Source organism: Cucurbitaria berberidis (assembly GCF_010015615.1).
Source record: "Cucurbitaria berberidis CBS 394.84 unplaced genomic scaffold K460scaffold_2, whole genome shotgun sequence".
In the NCBI taxonomy this organism is placed as follows: domain Eukaryota; kingdom Fungi; phylum Ascomycota; class Dothideomycetes; order Pleosporales; family Cucurbitariaceae; genus Cucurbitaria; species Cucurbitaria berberidis.
Window position 1 is genome coordinate 3,411,162 of NW_024468936.1, and position 20,904 is coordinate 3,432,065.

At 51.3% G+C, this 20,904-nt stretch overlaps 7 protein-coding genes across 7 annotated transcripts; 6 read left to right on the forward strand and 1 right to left on the reverse strand.

Moving 5' to 3' along the window:
* Positions 1 to 1,377: 1,377 nt before the first annotated feature.
* K460DRAFT_308211 (uncharacterized protein) lies at positions 1,378 to 3,397 on the forward strand. The gene has a single exon (XM_040930099.1). It carries the CDS (start codon positions 1,758 to 1,760, stop codon positions 3,069 to 3,071), a length of 1,314 nt encoding a protein of 437 aa, XP_040790777.1. The 5' UTR covers positions 1,378 to 1,757; the 3' UTR covers positions 3,072 to 3,397.
* Positions 3,398 to 3,901: 504 nt separating this feature from the next.
* Positions 3,902 to 5,998, forward strand: K460DRAFT_364184 (membrane transporter). The gene is made up of 6 exons (XM_040932958.1): positions 3,902 to 4,215; positions 4,289 to 4,511; positions 4,578 to 5,111; positions 5,164 to 5,541; positions 5,601 to 5,781; positions 5,856 to 5,998. The coding sequence occupies exons 1-6, from the start codon at positions 3,976 to 3,978 to the stop codon at positions 5,905 to 5,907; spliced, it is 1,608 nt and encodes a 535-aa protein (XP_040790778.1). The 5' UTR covers positions 3,902 to 3,975; the 3' UTR covers positions 5,908 to 5,998.
* A 536-nt stretch (positions 5,999 to 6,534) lies between these two features.
* K460DRAFT_364186 (uncharacterized protein) lies at positions 6,535 to 9,433 on the forward strand. Its single transcript, XM_040932959.1, has 6 exons — positions 6,535 to 7,067; positions 7,199 to 7,425; positions 7,618 to 8,146; positions 8,237 to 8,377; positions 8,428 to 9,028; positions 9,088 to 9,433. Exons 1-6 carry the CDS (start codon positions 7,008 to 7,010, stop codon positions 9,282 to 9,284), a joined length of 1,755 nt encoding a protein of 584 aa, XP_040790779.1. The 5' UTR covers positions 6,535 to 7,007; the 3' UTR covers positions 9,285 to 9,433.
* Positions 9,434 to 9,836: 403 nt separating this feature from the next.
* On the forward strand, positions 9,837 to 10,813 carry K460DRAFT_364187 (uncharacterized protein). The gene is made up of 3 exons (XM_040932960.1): positions 9,837 to 10,084; positions 10,144 to 10,316; positions 10,368 to 10,813. Exons 1-3 carry the CDS (start codon positions 10,010 to 10,012, stop codon positions 10,402 to 10,404), a joined length of 285 nt encoding a protein of 94 aa, XP_040790780.1. The 5' UTR covers positions 9,837 to 10,009; the 3' UTR covers positions 10,405 to 10,813.
* Positions 10,814 to 11,685: 872 nt separating this feature from the next.
* Positions 11,686 to 13,896, forward strand: K460DRAFT_334024 (cytochrome P450 monooxygenase-like protein). Its single transcript, XM_040930902.1, has 4 exons — positions 11,686 to 11,815; positions 11,951 to 12,246; positions 12,298 to 13,311; positions 13,395 to 13,896. Exons 1-4 carry the CDS (start codon positions 11,726 to 11,728, stop codon positions 13,552 to 13,554), a joined length of 1,560 nt encoding a protein of 519 aa, XP_040790781.1. The 5' UTR covers positions 11,686 to 11,725; the 3' UTR covers positions 13,555 to 13,896.
* Positions 13,897 to 14,030: 134 nt separating this feature from the next.
* Positions 14,031 to 15,274, reverse strand: K460DRAFT_364190 (uncharacterized protein). The gene has a single exon (XM_040932961.1). It carries the CDS (start codon positions 15,133 to 15,135, stop codon positions 14,251 to 14,253), a length of 885 nt encoding a protein of 294 aa, XP_040790782.1. The 5' UTR covers positions 15,136 to 15,274; the 3' UTR covers positions 14,031 to 14,250.
* A 1,610-nt stretch (positions 15,275 to 16,884) lies between these two features.
* Positions 16,885 to 19,441, forward strand: K460DRAFT_239910 (glycoside hydrolase family 81 protein; the record flags this gene model as incomplete). The annotated part of the gene is made up of 2 exons (XM_040927309.1): positions 16,885 to 17,091; positions 17,153 to 19,441. Coding segments are annotated over 2 exons (2,496 nt in total), but the record flags the coding sequence as incomplete, so codon positions are not given.
* Positions 19,442 to 20,904: the final 1,463 nt, after the last annotated feature.

Below are 20,904 nucleotides of genomic sequence, written 5' to 3' on the forward strand. Positions count from 1 at the left end.
AAGCGAATGGCTGAGGAATAGCAAGTGGTCGATTACGTTACAGTGGAGCCCAGCGGCCGTGTTCCAAGGAAGCACGGCACATGGGCATCTTCCACGTACACGACAAGGCACCACGACGTAGTCTATGGGTGATGGTTCCATCCGCGGAATGGAGAGTAGAGGGCGAGTGAGTGAAATAGGGCTTCCCACCTGCCCTGTGTGTTTGTTGGCCCACCCTTCTCCGCAATCTGACCCACAAGAGGAAATCCCCTTGTGGTCAGCCCAGCGGGAATATCTGTCATTTTCCGTCGCCCAAGGACGCCGAGGACAACAGCACGCCCTGATTGATTTGGGAGGGCTTAGGGCCAAGCAATGCCATGACATGCCACCATTTTGATACCGCAGCGCCTTGTACAACATGGTTCGCGCCGACAGCTGGGCTTGGAGGGCTTGGCCGTGCTTGGTAAATTGATCACCAAGGAGCCGTGGGCGCCCGTCGAGCACGCATGCGGTGGCCAAGGATGACAAGACGGACGGATAGACTGGAGGGTACCCACGGCAAAGGCTTGGAAGGTGTCAGGACTAGCATTGGAGTGGGCCCGCCCAGGCATCGAAGGCTTGTCGAAGTTAAAGATTGGGTTTAGGTTGGTTAGCGGGGTTTAGAGTTATTCGCCTAGGCAAAAGCTTGGCTGATCGAGGCCAACGCCGCTGGAGCGACTGGCGGCGGCGGACTGGGCGCCGCTGAGCAGAAGAGGGCTGGCTGTTCTGCACTCACTGCAAGTCGTCCGCTAGATTGCTGCCAGGTGGACGTGGTTCGTTTTCGATGCCGATGCTGCTTCGCCGCCTCCTACTACTACTACTACTACTACAGCGCAGTATTAGTCGAGGGCGGCATTCTGGGGTCGCACCGCGGACGTGGATGGATGGATGGCCCCCAAATGTTAGCACTCAACGGCGGCGCCCTGGTCCAGATAAAGCTTGTCCCGGCTGCTTGTGGGCCTTATTTCGCTATCAAACGCCACTCCAGGTCTGGGCGGCGATCAAGAAGTAAGACCCCCAGCGCCGAGAAAGGCCCAAAGCATTCCAGGATGCTAGGATCCGCTTGCTCCTGCAGGCCCCCAGAGAATAGTACATATCAAGACGGATGGCTGCTGATGCCTTTTCCACCCTTTTTGCCTGCTCCTCCTACCTCTTTGACCCACCCACCCTCTAGCCTGCAACCTGCAACCTGCACTGCCGTTTCGTTGCATCGACGGCTCTCTGTCCCACGTCCCCTGCTCTACACATTCGCCCGGTCGCTCAGCCCGTCGCCGTCGGTACAGCCACATATAGAGCGTGGCACACGACGTCACAGACACAAGTGCTACAGTACGTGTGCTCCTTTCTTGTCTATATTCCCTTTGGCTCCCTGTGCCATGAGTCCCACAGTTACGCCGGCTTTGGAGCCGCACGCTACGTCAATTCACCCCTTCGCTCGGTTTCCGCTGGGCATCCTGCATGGATCGCCAGACTACCCAACCCTAGCAATTTCACGCTTTCCCATTCCCATGATTTCTGGAGACTACGCCAAGATGCCGTCTTCCTTGTACCCTGTATATCAGTCCCGCTGAGCGACTGCTTTCTTCCGCTGTGGTCCTTACTTGGTCTTCCCGCACCAAGTCGTACACACTCGCTGACACGCACATTAAAGGCACCCATGAAAGTGTAATCTCTCAATTACCAGAAACTTGACTCAGCCACGGCCTAGTACCAGCCTTGAACACGGAACCGCCTTCGCCATGGAGACATACCACGGCCACGTCCGCACACCCAACGATGCGATCATCCTGTTCGAGGCGTGCCGGATTGGCATATTACCGCGAGTGCAGCGCCGCCTGTCTGAGAAGGAACGCCAGCAGATCAAGTCGGGATCCGTATTCGTCTGGGATGAGCGCGAAGCCGGCATGAGGCGATGGACAGACGGAAAGTCGTGGAGCGCGAGTCGCGTGTCGGGCAGCTTCTTGACCTACCGCGAGATGGAGGGCAAGCGTGGAGGAAGCGCTCTGCCGGCTGCGCCCATAGTGAAGCGAGCCAGCGGAAAGTCCCCAGATGGCTCGGCCACTGGCGACTCGGACGGCGAGGGCCCAGACGGCTATCGATACAAGCCCGACGGTCTCATGAAGCAGTCGTTCAGCATCACCACGTCGAGCGGGCAGCACCTCCACCTCATCAGCTACTATTCTCGCTCCAATTCGAACAACCTCCCACAACCCACCAACGATGCGCAACTGCGGCACATTCGACCCCCGAAGAACATGTACCCAGAATCTACCGTCAATGAGGCGCAGACGGTACCCGTTGTCACTCGAGGACCCATGCCAGGCTCACCGTATAACGCACCTGGACACAGCATGGGTCCATCTTCACCATACGCACGCCCTGGGCCCGTAGCCCCAATGTACGCGGTCCCCGTCTACCCTCCCACGCCGCCCAACGGCACGCCCCCGATGCACGCATACTACGCGCAACACCCTTACTTCTACGGCGGTGTCATCTACGCTCAGCCTCCATACCACCCGCAAGGCCACGTTTTCGACCGTCCACCACCCCCCATGAGCAATCCAGGCGCCCCAGCACCCGGGCATCCTATGCTTGTTCATCATCCTGCCTACGCAGCACACCAACAATACTTTCAACAGAAACAGGCTGCTGAACAGGTCCAACACCAACAGTATGCCAACGCAGCCGCACCTCCCCCCGCGCCTACCGTCTCTGCCCCTGAGCAAGGCCCACAACTCCCTGCCATTAATGGCGGTGCGACTTCAACGGGCGCAAACAAGCCACCAACGCCAGAACCTGCCAGCCAGCCGCAGTCCCAGGCCCCAGAGTCGAACGGCGCCGCAGCGTCTCGACCACTGCCGACGCTTGGGTCGCTTCTCAACGGAGAAGGTCCAGAGAAGGAGAACCAGAGCACTAGCCGATCTGGGAGCCGCAGTCCAAACACTGCGTCACGATTCCCTCGTGATCTTGCCCCGGAGCGCATTGCCAAGAACAGTTCTGCCGCAGATAGCAACGCGCTGAACAAGCTCAACAGCGTCTTTGTCCGATCATAGGATGACGGCACACTCCTTCTTTCTCTTCTTACACGAACAACGATTGTCTATTTCTTTGTTTCATTCAAAAGGAACAGGGGCGGATATCTGATGCGTTACGACTTGCATATGGGCGGCGTTTTGGGTGGGTGGCATGTCTATATTTCTCAGCATGGATTTCGGGTATTATATCAGCCATGGGTCGGCTGGGTGTTATCGGCGTGTGAATAGCGATGCATGCGCTTCATGGGAACATGGGGAGATGATTCTCCATCTGTATTTTGACACTAGCAGCACGTTTGTTGCAGCAATATATGACTATGCGACAACAGCATAACTCTTCTCACAACCTGTGTTTCTTATGACTTGTCGTGGAATCTTCGCAACGTTCTACGACGGTAACGGGCAGGCACTGACATCATCACCAGCAGCAGCGACCGCAACCCACGCACAATCTAATTAGCACGCAGGAAACCGAGAGGGAATCAGCAGCAATCCTATGTATCATTCTTAAAAAACGCAAGCCTCGTGTCTAATAAGAGGCCCTCGCTTTAAGCTCTGTAGAGGCTATCAAGCTTCGCGCCGCCGTACCTAACGTACTTCCTATTTAGGACACCTCGCTGCACATCATATCCCGAGGTCACATCCCCGGCCTATCTCCAAGGACCCGCGGATCAGCGCACAGAATACCCCGCGTAGTAACGGCACTTGCAATAGGATCAGGATGTGACCAGGGAGGCTTATCACTAGACGTCAACTCGCATGGAGGATCATGCGAGGGCGTTATCGTCGGATCGCCATTAAAAAGCATCGAACAACCCGCATGCTGCAGTCGCGCATCCACTCGCAAACACCTTTGTAGGTGACCTTGATCGTGCTACGACAGCGACCTTTTCGATTCACAGTATAATTGAGGCATGACGAGATGGCGAACACAGCTGAGAAAACCACACTTTCAGATGACGTCGAGAAAGAGGCAGTCGTTGTGGACCAGTCCTCGCCCATATCCAAGATAGCGAAAGGAATCGACGAGAAGTTACTGAAGCATTCGCACGATGCGGACGCAGCGATGAAAGCCTTCGAGGGCATAGAGGGACAGGTCGTCGAGTTGACCGAGGAGAAGAGCAGGGCATTGCTGCGGAAGATTGATTGGCATTTGATGCCCGTACGTGCGCCACACCAACACACACACACACTTTGACATTGGCTCCATGCTGGGCTGTGACTGACTGCAGAAGATCATGTGCGTCGTCTACGGGCTGAATTATCTCGACAAGACCACCCTCAGCTATGCGAGCATCATGGGTCTGAGACTCCCGCCTTCCGAAAACAAGCTGAAATCTGGAATCAATTTGACGGGCGATCAGTACCAGTGGCTGGGTTCCATGTTCTATTTTGGCTATATTGCGTGGGAGTATCCTACCACCCGACTGCTGCAAGTCTTACCATTGGGGAAATACTGTAGGTCAATGTTCATCCGGGGTCGTTCGGGAAATAAGTTGGGTCTGTGCAATTAACATGTTACAGCGGCGTTCAACATCATCGCGTGGGGCTTAGTCCTAAGCTGCTTCGCGGCAGTCGAGAACTACGCTGGCGCAATTGCTATCCGCTTCTTCTTAGGACTGCTCGAAAGTGCCGTCACACCAGGCTTCGCGTTGTTCACGTCGCAATGGTACACTAAGAAGGAGCAAGGTACTAGAACGGCTATCTGGTTCAGTTTCAACGGATGGGCGCAGATCTTTGGCGGCTGTCTTGCATACGGTATTGCAGTGGGCTGCCGCAAGTCCGGAACTGTCATTGAGCCGTGGAAAATCGTATTCCTCGTAACTGGGCTCCTGACCACTACTCTTGGCGTTGTGTTTCTGTGGATTGTGCCAGACAACCAACTGAACTGTCGCTGGCTAAGCAAGGAGGATCGGATTCTAGCTATTGAGCGTATTCGAGTGAACGCCCAGGGTGTGGGCAACAAGCACTTCAAGTTCTACCAGATGAAGGAGGCATTGCTTGATCCCTTGAGCTGGGCTTTTTTCTTCTTCGCGCTAATCGCTGATATTCCGAACGGTAGGCGCCACCACGAACATACTCCAAGACCAGGCTGACATCGATCCTGTAGGTGGCATATCGAATTTCTTCTCCCAACTCATCGTTGGCTTCGGCTACACGCCTGAGCAATCGCTCCTATACGGTACACCAGGCGGAGCTGTCGAAGTGGTGTTTCTCATCGCTTGCGGCTGGGCAGGCGACAAGTACGGCTATCGTATCCTCATCTCGATGATCGGTCTCTGTACCGCTATTCTCGGCATGGTTCTCATCGTAGCTCTCCCCTTGAGCAACAACTCCGGCCGTCTGGCGGGATACTACTTGACGCAAGCCAGTCCGACGCCGTTCGTAGCGCTGCTAAGCTTAATCTCAAGTAACGTTGCGGGCTACACGAAGAAAACGACCGTAGCTGCCATGTACCTCATTGGGTACTGTACTGGCAACATCATCGGTGAGTGGGCAGGAAAATCTGCAATGTAGTTTCGCACTGGCGCTAACGCTACGCCTCAGGTCCCCAAACTTTCCGTCCCAAACATGCGCCTAGATATGTTCCTGCGGAAATCACCATCATCGTGTGTTGGTCTGTTTGCTTGGGTATTTTGACTTTTATCCATTGCTACTGCGTTCGGCAGAATAAGATCAAGGCGCAGATTAGAGCTTCGGCAGAGTATGAGAGGCTTGAAAATCAGGAGTATGTTGGACCCGTTTTGTCTTCTTGTGCAAAATGCGTTGGAAGTGTGAGTGCATGGCTAACAAGTGCCTTAGGTGGTTGGATCTTACTGATAAGGAGAATCCGGAGTTTATATACACTCTCTGAGTGAATTGTAGCATTTCTTGAGTCCGTTGAGACATAGTCGTCGCGAATACATGACATCTAATCTAAATGACATGCCAATTCTAGTTGTCGTGGTATCTTTACAGTTGTGTGTATGACGGTGACGGCGAAAGGAAGGCCAATATGCTCAATATGTGTGGCTGCTGATTGTTGTCAGACGGAGGTTCAGCCATACTCTTGACGCGTTTACCCTCACCGTTCACCTTCCCCATTTTTCCCATCGAGCTTCATTCTTCTCCTCGTCATAGATTAGCCAAGAGCAATGTGGTAAGCGCAACCGCTGCGATCCGGGACGGCCGGACGTATCGGTCATTTGAATTTCAGGGAGCGACCCTTTGAGGGAGGGAAACGCGAGTTGCGTATGCGCTTGCGTCAGGGCCCGAGGTGACCGCATCGTATATTCAGGCAGACGCATTACAAGGGTAAAAAAAAACCTAGCAAACAGGAGTTCTGCTGTCAGGCCGTCCAGCGGGTAACAACATGACCATTAAAACGGTCGCTGCGCCACGCGTAGAAGCCACAACGCTAAACCGCATGTGGTGTTTCTTGCGAAAATTGACAAACCACACCGGTGATTTCTGCACTGCGATGCAGCGCACGAGATTCGTCGGACAGAAACGCCAATCAATTAATCCTGCTCGTGGTAATCTTGTCTCTGTCATTGTTCTTCTACTCTTCTAATAGGCTAGTTTTCTCTTCGTTCCTTCTTATCGCTTATTCCTACTCTTACGACTTCGTCTTGTCAGCCGTAACCACACGACGTCGCCCAGCCCTACCACGAATCTCTAACCTCGCGTGGCTCAGTTCCTATTCCAAACCTTGTCATCTCATTTCGGGGACTTTTTGAGCTGAGGGTATCAGAGGTATAATTGCGATTTAGTGGTAGCGTAGTCCCCATGGTATTCGTAGGCACTGGAGGCGGAGTTGCCTGAACTACTTCGGGATAATCATATTCTCTCTCTCTCTAGGTTTTACATGAAAAGGCGAGGATCGGACTTGGGAACAACTTCAATTGTTCTGTGTGGGTCAAGAGATTTGCTCGTTTTGCTTCTCTCATTCCTTCAAGTGCTTTTTATATCACGATGGTGTACACAGGCAAGCCTAGCCGCGGGTGCGGCATGTGTAAGAACCGACGAATCAAGGTATGTATCCATGTCTTGCGAATGTTAATCCCTCCCCCGAAGCGGTGGCAGCTCTCGGATGATTAAGCTACAGAACTACCCAAGACTTCGCCAGGCCTCCACTGGGGGTAGTCCCCGCTGACCCTGAACAGTGCGATGAGAAGCGACCTATATGTGGCAACTGCAAGAAATCGGGCCGCGATTGTCCAGGGTATCCGGATGAGTTCGATCTAGTCTTCCGGGATGAGAATAAAGCCATGGCAAAGAAAGCGAGGAAGTCGTCTGGACCGACACTGTCGACAAGCAGTACTGTAGGTTCAAGCAGCACTATAGGTTCAAGCAGTGCTGTAGGCTCAAGCTCGCATGCTTCTCCAAATCTGTGAGTTGCACCATTCTTGATCGGCCTCACCCCGCCCAAAGCATGCGGCTCTCCACAAATGAGCTACACTGCACATTTGGTCGCTCTTGCATTTAGAGTGAAGTAGGATAGTTTGTGCGTCAGCAAATGAAAAACAACACTGCATCGTTTTGCATGCAAAAACCTCTATAAAACGTCTGCTAACCATGGTAGTTCACCTTCTCCGAGCTTCGAGGTCTCCCCTGGAGAAAGCTCCTTCCAAGTCGCACTATCCAGATCTCGCACACCATCCGATCTCAGCCAATCACAACAACTTTTGGGCCTCCCCAATTACACAACACCACCGCTTCCATTACACCAAATATTTGACTTCGAAGCCTTCGTCTGGAACCTCGAACACGCTGTCCCACCCACCATCCAACTAGCTCCAGAATGCGAAGCAATACCATTCTTCTTCAAAAACTTCATCACGCTCCCTCAGCAGGCGGAGAGTACGCGAGGTTACCTCGAGTACCTTGTACCCCTCTACAACCGCGCGCGGTCGACTTCTGTTTTGCACTTAGCAACCACTGCTGTCGCAATGGCGACATGCGGCCAATACCCCGGACGACAAGACCTCCTTCGCCAAGCAGTTTTGACCTACGGCAAAGCTATCAAAAAGCTAAATGATGACCTAAAAGATCCCGCGATGTCGAAGAGTGACGAGACGGTACTTGCCATTCTGATGTTCTCCTTGTATGAAGTAAGTCGATTAGCTGCTTCTGCGAGGTCGTCTCTGTAGTTTTTGCTTCCGCCTGCGCCATCACGTTGAACCTAGACTAACTCGAAATAGACTATCATGTCAACAGACGATTCGATAACAGCGTGGGGAAACCATGTAGATGGTGCTGTGGCACTGACAAAGCTGAGGGGCACGGATCAGTTTAAAGATCCGCTATCTCATGCTATCTTTCGAGCTGTGCGAACAATGATGGTAAGGATCCCTCACTAACAGGTATTTCGAATAGAGGCTAACGAGGGTAGATAACAAGCTGTGTTCAACGTTCCAAACCCGTAGAGGACTTCCCCGGCAGCAAAGGCTGGGTAGGTCACGGCAATATCAGCGACGAAAATGCGGCCAATAGACTCACTTTAATCTGCATCGACTTGCCCAACCTCCGGGCGCGAGCAAACCGCCTGACCACTATTCCCTACGATGTCACTCAAGAGTCGGAAGCCAAGCAGGTCCTCGACTTCGCGCAAATGGTCGACGGGAACCTCGAGGAGTGGTATCGCACGCTACCGCCGGAGTGGAAACACCGCATCATTGGCATCGTAAGCGAGACAGTAACACCCGAAGATGTGGCTCTAGCAGATAAATGGCCGGGCGAGCAGCATGTGTACCACGACGTACCGCTGGCGAGTATTATGAACGACTACCGAGTTTGTCGAATCTTCTGCCGGAGAGTGATCATGGCCTGTGTGACATGGTTAAACTTTGGCGGCTACGTCGACAGTGAAGGTGTTTATGACAAGTCCGTGTTCGCCATTCAGCAGACGGTGGATGAGATCAGTGCGTGTGTGCCATTTCACATGAGCTATGAGCTGCAACCTGTGGCTAAGGAGATGGGACTAGAGGAGAATGGTACGTCTTGCTTGCATACACATGGACCGCACACGCAGATTACTAACAACAAGACATAGCCGCGGAAGCTTTTGGAGGCTACTCCCTCGTCTGGCCCCTCTACGTCGCTGCGAACGCTGAAACCGTTCCACAACTGCAGCGAGATTGGCTTTTCGGTCGACTGTCCGTCATCGGGACGAAGTTTGGACTCAGCAGCGCACAAATCTTGGTCCTGGCGAGAAGACATGTGCTTACTTGTGGACCTATGTTTCCGTAAAAGTCGAAGGGTAGCCATCTTGTTGGTGTTCTTCTGGGAGGGACTCTGCGCTGATATATAGACCAGCAACTGGTCTGACGCTTTATGATTATATGAGACGTTCTACATAGCCGTAATCTGTAATATAGATTTTTTATACAAAGTACAGCAAGTGAGTCTCCCCCTGATGAGAACTTGACTTCTCGGAAATTTAGAGTCGGATTTGTCTTCTGATTGGAACATGCCTTCTCGGAGATTTGGAGTCCAGATTTGCTAGACGCCGAACCTGATCCGAGAAAGGGAAATGCTCGTCTGACGTATCTAAGTGGACTTTGATCAGTCGGACAGTGGCCTCCAAGTCGGTACATACCGCACTATAACTCGATTGAAGTATTGTAAGCGATATAGATATCAGCTGCGTTATCCGATGACCGACAGTAGAAATGCAGTTGTCACATGGAATAGCTAAATGTCACCGGCTGCACGGACGATGATCACCAGGGACCCGCGGCCCGCCCGCCAAGCCAGCCCTTGAATTCGTTGGACCGTTTCATATGTCAAGCCACGCAAGAGGCGCAACATTGGGTCTTCATACTTCAACATTTCCAACTCGCGAGAGATCGGAGGTTGCTATTTCCTCTTCTTATTCCACTTCAGCGTGTCTTCTTCTACCATATCGCATTAATCCGCCCATCCGCGCTACCCCGCTGTTTACTTCAGAACCCGCCCCACTACGTCACAACGAGATGGGCGCATTGAATCTACTTCCTTTAGTGGTCCTATTCGCAGTCGTCGGAGGCGTAGGGTGGGTCTGCTATCAGGTTTGTCATCCAGATTCCCGTCTTAGTACATCTAGCGACTAATATCTGCGTCGTTATAGGTCTTCCTTTACTCGAACGAACTCGCGGAGCGCGGCGTAAAGAAAATGGAGAAGAAGAACGTCTTATTCACAAAGGATGGCGCAAAGGTCGGAGTGAAGGAGGTGAGCGCAGAGGCATATGCGGACAAGACACAGAGGGCTTTCGTTAAAACGTGGAATGCTGCGCAGGATGGGTAGGTCTCGCGATAGTTTTTAGGAGCGGGTGTGTACTGACATAGGAACAGGTCACCAGCTTCATCTACTCGATCGCGGACTAAGTAGAGACGATGATACGATGCGGAACGAGAATTCCATTCGAGCGAGTGCATTGGACATTTCTTCTTATCTTGGCTTAAGGGCGTGGGATATCATCAGCAAATCGAGCGACAGGCAAGATGATCTAGCTAATTGATCACGGCAGGTAACTAGGGCTTGCTATATAATCACAGTTTGCGATTCTAGTCGGCTTTAAGGCAGGATACTAGTAACGGTGCAATCAAAACACGAGGCATCTAGTCGGTCGGACAACAACCAACACCTTTCATGTAATCATACTCCCAAAGGCGGCAAATTGCCTCTTGTAGTCATGTTCAGCGACTAGCCCAACGGCCCGTGCTTCCTGCCCAGTGTTAACACAAAGCTGCGAACTATATTTACAAAAGAGCTCGTATTTAGTAGCTGACTAGTGTGGTACTCCTGAAAACGTAACCCAAAGGCTGGCCTTTTTCAGTCTTAATATTCTCAGCCATTAGCTGACGCGGCTAGCCCAACGCAGGAGACGATCACTGAGCTTGTGTCGAAACACTAAGCTCATGACTCGATATCGAGGTGATTCAGCAGACTTGAATATGAACAACTGGCGTAATGGGTGTAGCGCTAAAGTCATCACCATCAAATTACCAAAGTCTACGTTGCATCGCGATACTGCCGCGAAACGTATCAGATAGATGATTAGTTTACCTCAAACTACCTAGGTAAGTCTTTTGTCAAGCACTCTGACAATTGCTGATGTAGTGAGCCTCTAGCAGCAGTACAGGACACGAACTCTTACCTTTCCCGCTTTCTTAAATAAGTCTGTCACAATGCAAAGACACTTCGATAATCACATCAAATATGACCAGTATACATTGCGGGGTTGGAGCACATCAGCACACCAGCACCGATCGCCGGATGGACGTTTCAGTGTGATAAAGCCCGGTATTCCCGACAACCTGCCTAATCAAGCCATATAACAACAATTTCGAAGTCATATCGATCCCTGTGTGCGACGAAAGGATTACAGGAGATGGGGCACGGCATGCCGATCCGGCACTTGCTTTGCCGTTTGTGGCATTAAAGGACTAGGCCGGTCGCTCAGCAGCATCACATGCTTGAAAACATGCATAACTTCATTGGATGAACCCTCGGGCCGTCTGCTGACGTCAAGTGCTGAATTAGGGTCACTGCATCAGTCAATAGGCTAAAGATCTGAGTAGAGCTTTCGCGGCCTAGTGTATGCAAAGGGAAGCGCAGCCAAATATAAGAGACCCTAGCTCCAGCATACGACACAGCATTTTGTTTCAAGTGTTTTGTCTTTGAGAACGCAAAAACCTTCAAATATAGCATGACCTTATCAACTAATGTGCTCCCCGATTGGATTCCGCTCTTCAGTTTGACAGGTATTGCTTCGTCTTTCGGGTCACTGTTCAGTTTGGTGAGTCTACTTAGCATTTTGTCGAACCCTTATGGCGCTTTGAAGTATTGGATTGCCTCAAAGTTCTACGCAAGGGTCCGAAGAAGGAGAATCATACTGACAAGAATCGTCACGAGTATTGCTAACACCGTGAAGGCTGTCCTTTACGTCCTCGCCACGCTTATCTACAATGTCTTTTTTCATCCACTCAAGCATATCCCCGGTCCGCTTTTTGCACGTGCCTGCGGCATCCCATATGCCGTTCGCATGCGAAATGGCAACATCATTCCCTGGATTCGAGAGCAACACGAAAGATACGGCGACGCCGTCCGTCTAGCTCCAAGCGAAGTCTCGTTCATCTCCGGGGAGACTGCATGGCCGGATATATATGGCTTCCGCACGGGGAAGAAGTATAAGAACACTGGCGCTTACTCAAAAGATCGGAGCTGGTTGTGAGCCACTCCAAGTTAAAATTAGGCAGCACATTACTAAAAGAAAAGTAGTCCTACGCCAGTCAACAAAGTTTGGTCTCTACTCGGTGCTAACGAAGAAGACCACTCCCGCATGCGCCGTAACGTCTCCCATGCTTTTAGTGACAAATCACTGAGACAGCAAGAAACACTCGTCCAATCCTACGTCGATCTCCTGGTCCACCGCTTAGGCGAGAACGCCGCAGAGGGGAAAGACGTTGACATTATGCGCTGGTATAACTGTACGACCTTTGATGTCATTGCTGATCTCTCCTTCGGAGAGCCACTGTACTGCCTCCGCGACAATCAGTACCACAACTGGGTTAACATGATCCTCGCATCAAACAAAGCCGGCGCATACATCGCCATCCGAAACAAGTATCCGCTGTTCAAATACTACGATATAGTAAAAGGCACCTTCAAAGACACCAAGGGATCCGAACGTGCCCGCATAGAGTTCTACAGGTTGACGCACGACAAAGTGGAGAGCAGATTAGAGAAGGGAGCAGAGGGCCGACCAGACTTCTTCAGCTTCATCATCAAGAACCAAGAGACTGAATCCAAAGCTCTAACTCGCAAAGAAATGGATACGAATGCGCTTGGTTTCCTCATCGCTGGCTCAGAGACGACTGCTACCGCCCTCTCAGGCACCACCTACCTCCTTCTCAAGAATCCAGCAGCATACGCCAAGTTGGTCCACGAGATCCGCAGCACTTTCACCTCTCACGCTGAAATTACAATCGAGGAGGTCAACAAGTTGGAATATATGATTGCCTGTCTCCAAGAGGGACTCAGATACTACCCTCCTGTACCTAGTGGCTTCCCGCGTGTTGTTCCCCCAGGAGGTGATCACATTTCCGGGCATTACATCCCCGGAGGAACCTCTGTGTATGTCTCTCAACATGCTTCCAACCGCTCGACGCGCAATTTCAAGGATCCTGACGCATACGTTCCGGAGCGATGGGTAGGTGACGAGCGATATAAAGATGATAATCATGATAGCATGAATCCGTTCTCTTTTGGGCCTAGAAACTGCTTGGGCAAGAGGTGAGTGTGCATTTTGCCTCCCTGCCTCCCCTTCCTCCAGCTTTCATGCATGGAACACACGAAACTAACGCCGTATGATGTAGCTTGGCGTACGCGGAAATGCGTCTCATACTCGCCAAAGTCCTGTTTAACTTCGACTTGGAGATTGTGAATGATAGCCAGGACTGGATGAAGGAACAAAAAACCTATGCGCTTTGGGAGAAGCCGAGTTTGATGGTCAAGTTGAAATCTGTGCAGCGATGAGCGATAGCCCGCGTGAAACACTGCAATAGTAAGTTATGATTGAAAAGGAATGCATGGGTTTACGACATATCAACGAGGGTGGGGAATGATTGTGCCGTAGAGAGATTATTAGTACGCGCACGTAAGACGGAAACGCTGGATGGCTCAAGGGATGAGGTCTGCGAGACTGTGGTAGGAGTGTCTCCGTTTTGGGCTTGGGAAATCTAAGACGCGCATCAGCATGACGTACAAATCATGGTTAGTTTGAGCTTCGTTCTCCTGGCTCGATGAGCATGTGGAGCGTGTGTAAATGAAACACATTTTCCTCAATAAACAGAGTACTATCTGGTTGAGAGAAACCCGATGTATTAGAAATGGCCCCTTCTCAGTAAAGTATAGCGATGTGCTTAATTGGTCAATGGTTGAACACTGCTCATTATATCCAAGACTTGGGAAACTCAGTTAGAGTAAGCATAGGCAAATCATGCGAGTTATTATGAGGGATAGTTCGTAATATTAATGTTAATTTTAACTCGTTGATGAAGTACTTCTGGGATATCTAGGGGAATTATAGACGATGAGGAAATTCATCATTAGAAGAGGGAGATGCCTGTCTTTGTGCAAACCCAAAAGGTATCGTGTTCCTGCGCCATTTGGTTAAAGTCATCTTTGTGTTACGGCCCACGGTTATTCATTGCTCCTCTCAAAATAGAACTCCTAGAATAGCGCGCCACCCAGCAGCGTACCGCCTAGTAGACCAGCAGCTATCGGCAGCCCCGCACCGCCACCATATCCATAACCATATGGCCTCCCATACGGTCCGGCCGGTCTCATATACCTCACATTGGGATTCTGATATTGGCTGGAATGGCCATACGGGTTGTATCCATATGCCCCCCTAGGTGCGTAAGGTCCATGTGGTGGTTCGATGTATACGTCTCGACCCTGCCGGTCTTTGCAGAGAAATTGCGGTTGACCTGTCTCGATCGCCTTAATGAGTGCCTGCCGAGCGCGCAAGTGTGCTATGTAGGCTTGGCGTTCTTCTTCGGCGCGTCGAGTGCGGGCTTGTTCACGTTCGGTGTGCGTTTGGCCTGTAACCTTGTCTTTCAACTTGCGCGAGAACTTATGAAGACCAGTAGGTTGTGGCTCAGTGCTCGACCCAGAGGTAGCGCCTACCGCTTTCCCTCGCGTCGGTTGGTGTGATTGTGTGCCCTCGTCGTCTGAATCCTCTGCCGCTAGGTCCTCTAATGTCATTGTCCTCTTCATCCTCGTGTATCTTTTGCGTTCCTCTGGACTTAGTGTGCTGAGGTATTCGTCGTCATCGTAGGGATGTACCCATGTTGAGCGCGGTGGGTTAGTTCGTGTATCTACGAAGAATTGATGCTGAGACTGAGGGTCAAACGAACGCACCCAGCCTGGAGGGAGTTCGCGCATCTCATCTTCCATAGACCGCCGTCGCTCGGGTGGGATGCCATTGCGTTCTGTGCGGGCGGCGGGACCATCCGTGGATACACGATTAATACCTTGAGTAGGTGCTGCTGAGGAGGCGGTGGCGGCCTCGTAGGTCGGTGGTGGTTCGTTTGGTGACTGTGACGTCGACATGGCTGGTGTGTTCTGATATCGAAGCGTGAACTTGTGGCTATAGGCGTGAGATATTGTAACTGGAGTTCGCTGCTTCAGGGCGAGCAAAGGATGTGTGTCCAGTCTTAGAGCTTGGAGACGTGCGGTGTTTGTTTGTTCGTATTGGGAGCAACATCATCGTGACAAGGAAGGTGCGCCACTGCGATGACGTAAATGTGGCCGTGTTTTGGCTAGTCAGCCTCGGTGTTGCCCCTTGCCGTTTTCGTACACTCTGCGATAGGTGACACGTACCGAACGCCTCTCTATATTGGAAACAGCTCCGTTGAGCGTACAGACATCAAGATCTAGAAACCCTTGCCTCCCTATGGGGAGCAGAACTGAATATGAGGCTTGGATACAACCTCGACATCTCACCATGATCCCCCAAGTCTTCAATTTATTTCCAAATCATGCCCTCCCTGTCACACAGCATTCACTGTCACTGTCATCAAGGCGCATGACTCAGTGAGAAGATCTCGAGATCAACAGCCGAGACTTACAGCGCTCCGTTTTGGTAATCCACCGTCTTGTGCATGACGGCGTTTGCGCCCAAGTAATTCGTCGGTTACATTCGTCTCAAACGCGGCCGCCGCTAACCTTACAACAGCATCACCTGGCAGATTCGCGGAGGAAGGGCTGACTGTATGCTACAAGTCCCATCAGCACCCTCGCCTTCCACCGCCCAGATCCGATCAAGTTGCTTGGTCATCGCAGCACTCTTCCACCCGCTTTCTCGAACACCTTGGAAGGCGCCTTCGCGACGATTTCATGTCAAGTCAAGATAGAAGTAAATTTGTCGACAGCACACGCACAAAACCCCCCCCTCCCCCCCAAAAAAATCTCGCCGAAGGAGCATGGCAGGTTGCAATGCCCGAGAGACTGACCGTAGTCACATGAACCGTCTATCGCTCCTTCCCATGCAGTAGAATATAATGCTACTGTTGGCAAGCCTTACGTATCTTGCGCCCGTTAACATCGCCCGATCATGTAACTAAGCTAGACCGGCATCACATCAGGTGCTTACTCCTCTGTTATTATCAAAGGTCAGGCGAGCGAACCATTACAGTCAAATGGATGATATTCAAGCTACTCTCAACATCCACGGACCCTGTGGCATTGTCTCCTGTGACAGTCTTGCACGACACGCTTTGTCTGTGTACGCTCCCCTCACAGTCGCGGGCCTCCTTGTTCAGTGTCTAGGGGAATATTACCATGACCGTGGATTGAGGTTTCATGCTAGAGCCGTCGTCCGAACGGTTGGTGCCGCCTACATGTAGTACTATCGTGCGAGCTAAACAACCCCGGAAGCTGGACCCTGGACCGGGTCCAACGCTAGTCTTGATACCGAAGATGGCTTGTGTAACCTGTTGCACAGGTACCTGCATTCCTCTATCTTACTTGGGTAACGTGGCTGTCTTCAAAGGTCGTCCGCCTGCACACCTGAGCTCCATGTCTTAGGTATGCTCACGACCTGCCTGAACAGAGTAAAGAAGGCGCTTCTTGCATGAGATTTCGTCTTGAAGATGATTGCTTTGCATTATTGTCCTTGCTATATAGTGCCCATGAACAGGAGGTAGCATTCTTCGCCTAGCAACCACGCATTCCTTCATACATTCCTTCGAGAAAACAACAAACTCTCGGTTCGTGCAGACACGTCGATTCCTCACTTGTCTCTAAGACAGTCTTCCATTTTCTGTTCGGTCCCTCCTTCACTATCTCTAGCCGAAAAGAATGTCGAAGCTGGCAATCGTCTTGTTGGCTTATGCCCAGCTTACATCCGGCTACTGTGTACCTGCAGGAGAGCTTGAGAAGAGATCAAATGTCCAGAATGCGCGAGCAATAACCTTTTCCACGGATCTACAACCCACAACCAGTTACAGCAGGGCTATAAAAACGTTGCAGTCGGTATCACCAACAATAGTTCCATCAATCACAGGAGTATGCCCCGCCCTATACTGCTATTGTTTCAGATTAAGTTCACGACTAACATGATCCATAGAGCATTTTGACCGGATTCCCACCGGGCGGATTCACACGAGACCCTATCGCGGGGCCTGGTGCCACCCAGGCAAGCGAGCTTTTATGTCCAAAGGAAACGCCGCTTGCTCCTGGCCCGACAGCACCATTAGGGCAACCTTCATTGGACATTTTCCAGCCTATAGCAACGGGAGGGCCAGCACCTGATATTGAATTCGTGGGTGGCCACGTTGTTCAGAAGAATCATATCGTCGATGGAGACGTACCAATCCAAACAAACAAATTCTATGCCAACCTCTTCCTTGGTAGCCAGGGATTTCCGGTTTGGACGCATCCTTATTCTCTATCTTGGGCTAAAGGTGTTGGAAATACATATGGCATGGCGATCAGTCACGTAGAGCGAGACAAGCTTTCTTTCGGCGGTGGTCCTAGTAACGATAAGCCGAGATACTTCATCGCACCAATTGGCATTCATGACATTGTACTTTCTGCCGCCGAACTTGGCAGAGATACATATCTCTCCGTTGAAGGCCTAAAAGCTTTCTCTGCCTATGCGAACTTGGCCGCCTCTCAGACGTCTCGCGTCCTCATGTCCATTCCTTGTGTTCAGGGTATGGGCTTTGTGACAGCCATCTATGATAGAGCAAGGCCAATTCTGAATACCGGGGTTTTATTCCGCACGTTGGACTACGTCAAGCCTGTTACTGGCGCCAGCGTCGGCACACATAAATACCGAATTCAGCTCAACGACGGCACACAATGGCTCCTCTACGCCACGCCAACTACTGCTCAGGGTGTCCCACCGTTCACCCTTATCAATAGCACCACTATTACTGGACCGGCTTCATTTGTGGGAATGATCCAGATCACCAAGAATCCAGAAGGTGCCGATGGAGAGTCGGTATTTGACGCAAGTGCTGGCGCATACGCTATCGGTGCCTCAATTTCTGGCTCTGTTGATGGACCTTCAGGAAGCTACTCGCTTACCTGGGCGAAGGGTGGTGTGCAGAGCCAGACTTTGCTCATGTATGCGCTACCACATCATGTGGAATCATTCGACCAAGAAACCAAGGCGGCTATGAGGAATATCAGGCTTGTCACCATCACCAAGGGGTATGCCCGAGCAGTGCAAGCTGACAAGATCACCATGCTCGAAAACGATCTTCCTGACACAATCGGTTTTGCTCCTTGGGCCAAGGCTGCCAATGGCGCCGCTGGCGGTTCAGAAAATATCAATCTAAATTCCGGAGCTCTTGCACTCATCAATCAAGCCGGTATAGCTGAGCTGAGCCAGAACATGGACAAGCAAACTAGACTGAATAGTATGTACTATTCTGGGAAAGGCCTTGCGAAGTTCGCTGCTATTATATACACGCTGAACAGTATGACCGGCAACAGTCAGTACGCAGCAGCTGGGCTTGAGAAGCTCAAGGATGCTTTGAACGTTTTTGTCAACAACACTCAACCTGAACCGCTTTACTATGACACCGTTTGGAAGGGCGTCGTTTCAAGTGCGACGTACAGACCGCCATTTGACACCGGCCTTGACTTCGGTAACACCCTGTATAACGACCATCACTTCCACTACGGCTACTTCGTCTGGACTGCCGCGGTGATTGGACATCTTGATCCTACTTGGCTCGAAGAAGGCATCAACAAAGCCTGGGTCAACACCTTAGTCCGAGACTTCGCGAACCCGGTTACTGATGATTACTTTCCGTTCTCGCGCTCGTTTGACTGGTTCCACGGGCACTCCTGGGCCAAGGGTCTGTTCGAGTCCGGCGACGGCAAGGATCAGGAGTCGACTTCCGAGGACGCTTTCGCTACATACGCCCTCAAGATGTGGGGTAAGATTATTCGCGACCCGAATATGGAAGCTCGTGGCAACCTTCAACTTGCTGTCCAAGCGCGCAGTATGAAGAACTACTTCCTTCTCACGTCCGACAACAAGAACCAACCGCCACAGTTCTTACAAAATAAGGTTACTGGCATTCTCTTCGAGAACAAGATCGACCACACGACATACTTTGGCGCGAACACAGAGTACATTCAAGGCATCCACATGATCCCTCTCAATCCCTCCTCAGCCTACACCCGTTCTCAACGGTTTGTGCAAGAAGAGTGGGACAGGTACTTTAGCAACGGCCGCGCTGACCAGGCCCAGGGCGGCTGGAAGTCTATTATATACGCTAATCTTGCGTTGATCGATCCGCAGACGAGCTATGATTTCTTCGCAGATCCCAACTTCAACGCGGACCTAGACGGAGGGGCTAGTCGGACTTGGTACCTTGCCTATGCGGCCTCGATGCTGGGAGCTGGGAGTGTGAATGCACAGCAGGATGTCGAAATGAACTTCGATTCGAGTTCAGAGGCGCAGTCGCCGTCACAGTCGCCGTCGCAGTTAGAGCCACAGTCGCAGCTAGAGTCGCCGTCGCCATCGCCGTCGCAATTAGAGTCGCAGTCGCAGTTGGAGTCACAATCAGAAGAGGAGCCTCAAGCGCAGCCTCAACCACAATCTCAAGCGCAGTCTGGCTGGCCTAGAGAGTTTAACTGGCCGAAGAAAGCATCCCCCAAAGCGCAGATTGAGAGTGAGGACAATAACGACCCCAGTGTCCTTGACTCGTCTACACAACCCAACTCGAAGCCAGAAGTACAGCAGAAGAATGATGAGCCCACAAATACGGACACTGAATTACAGCAAGAGGATGTCGACGACCAACAGCCTTCGCCAAGTGCATCGACAGATTCCGACACGACTTCCAAAGTGCAACAAGTACAACCGGTAGAAGGAGAAGATGATGTCTTTGACACTAAGCCTTCGAATACGAATTGGGCAACGCAAAACAAGGAAGGAGATGAGCAAGCGGACGCTGAACCACCGTTTAGTAAGCCTTGGGATGCTCAGGAGAAGAAGAACGAGGACAACTGGGAGTACGACCTTGACTGTGATGATGATGACAATGTCGGGTTCCCAGGCGCTTGGGACGACGGGCCAGGGGAGTACTGGGACGACGGATGGAAGAAGGCTTGAGGGAGGAAGAGATGGTTTGGTATGGGCTAGGGAGGCCATTTTGTAGTAATTATTTTAGGCCATCGGGGGTTATAAGGGGGCAGTTGTTGCCTGGCTGTGTGTGTATATCATTCGCATATAGATACTTGATTGAATCCTATAAGAGTATTATTAGGCTTTACATTCCACCGAGCTTTGCTGCAGTTTATCTTCACCAAGATAAATTGCGAAGCTCTTGAAGAGAGCTTAGGCTTCGGTGGACGGCCTGAGGAAAGCGCCTGTATTCTTCTTACTATTTTCCTAGTGTTGATTGTGCATTTCTCGACAAGGAAATGGCACGGACTGCTAACCCGAATTTGTCCCTTTGATAGGAGTGTCTGTCATTGAGCGAATTATTGCGACTGATGGAGGATCGAAAGATAACACCAGCAATACATCTCCTTGCTACCCAATCACGAGCAGCGCGCTGTAGAAAGTAGAAGAAGGCGAGTGAGAACCCTGAGCACATCAGCATCAAATACAAAGGCAAAGGACCGAGGGTAATCAAATAATTCTGGGTCTTTGATTGAAGGAGCGGGTCAAGGAAATTGGCATTGACTTATGTCAGCATATTCCGACTTCCCGACATTGTGCACACGAGCATTGAAGGTTAATCAGCAGCTCGCCAACGAATTGCCATAGCCACCAGACGATGGTAACATAAGGCGAAAAGGCGGAATCACACATAGTCAGAAGTACTCTGGCTAGTCTGGTGTCTCACTTGT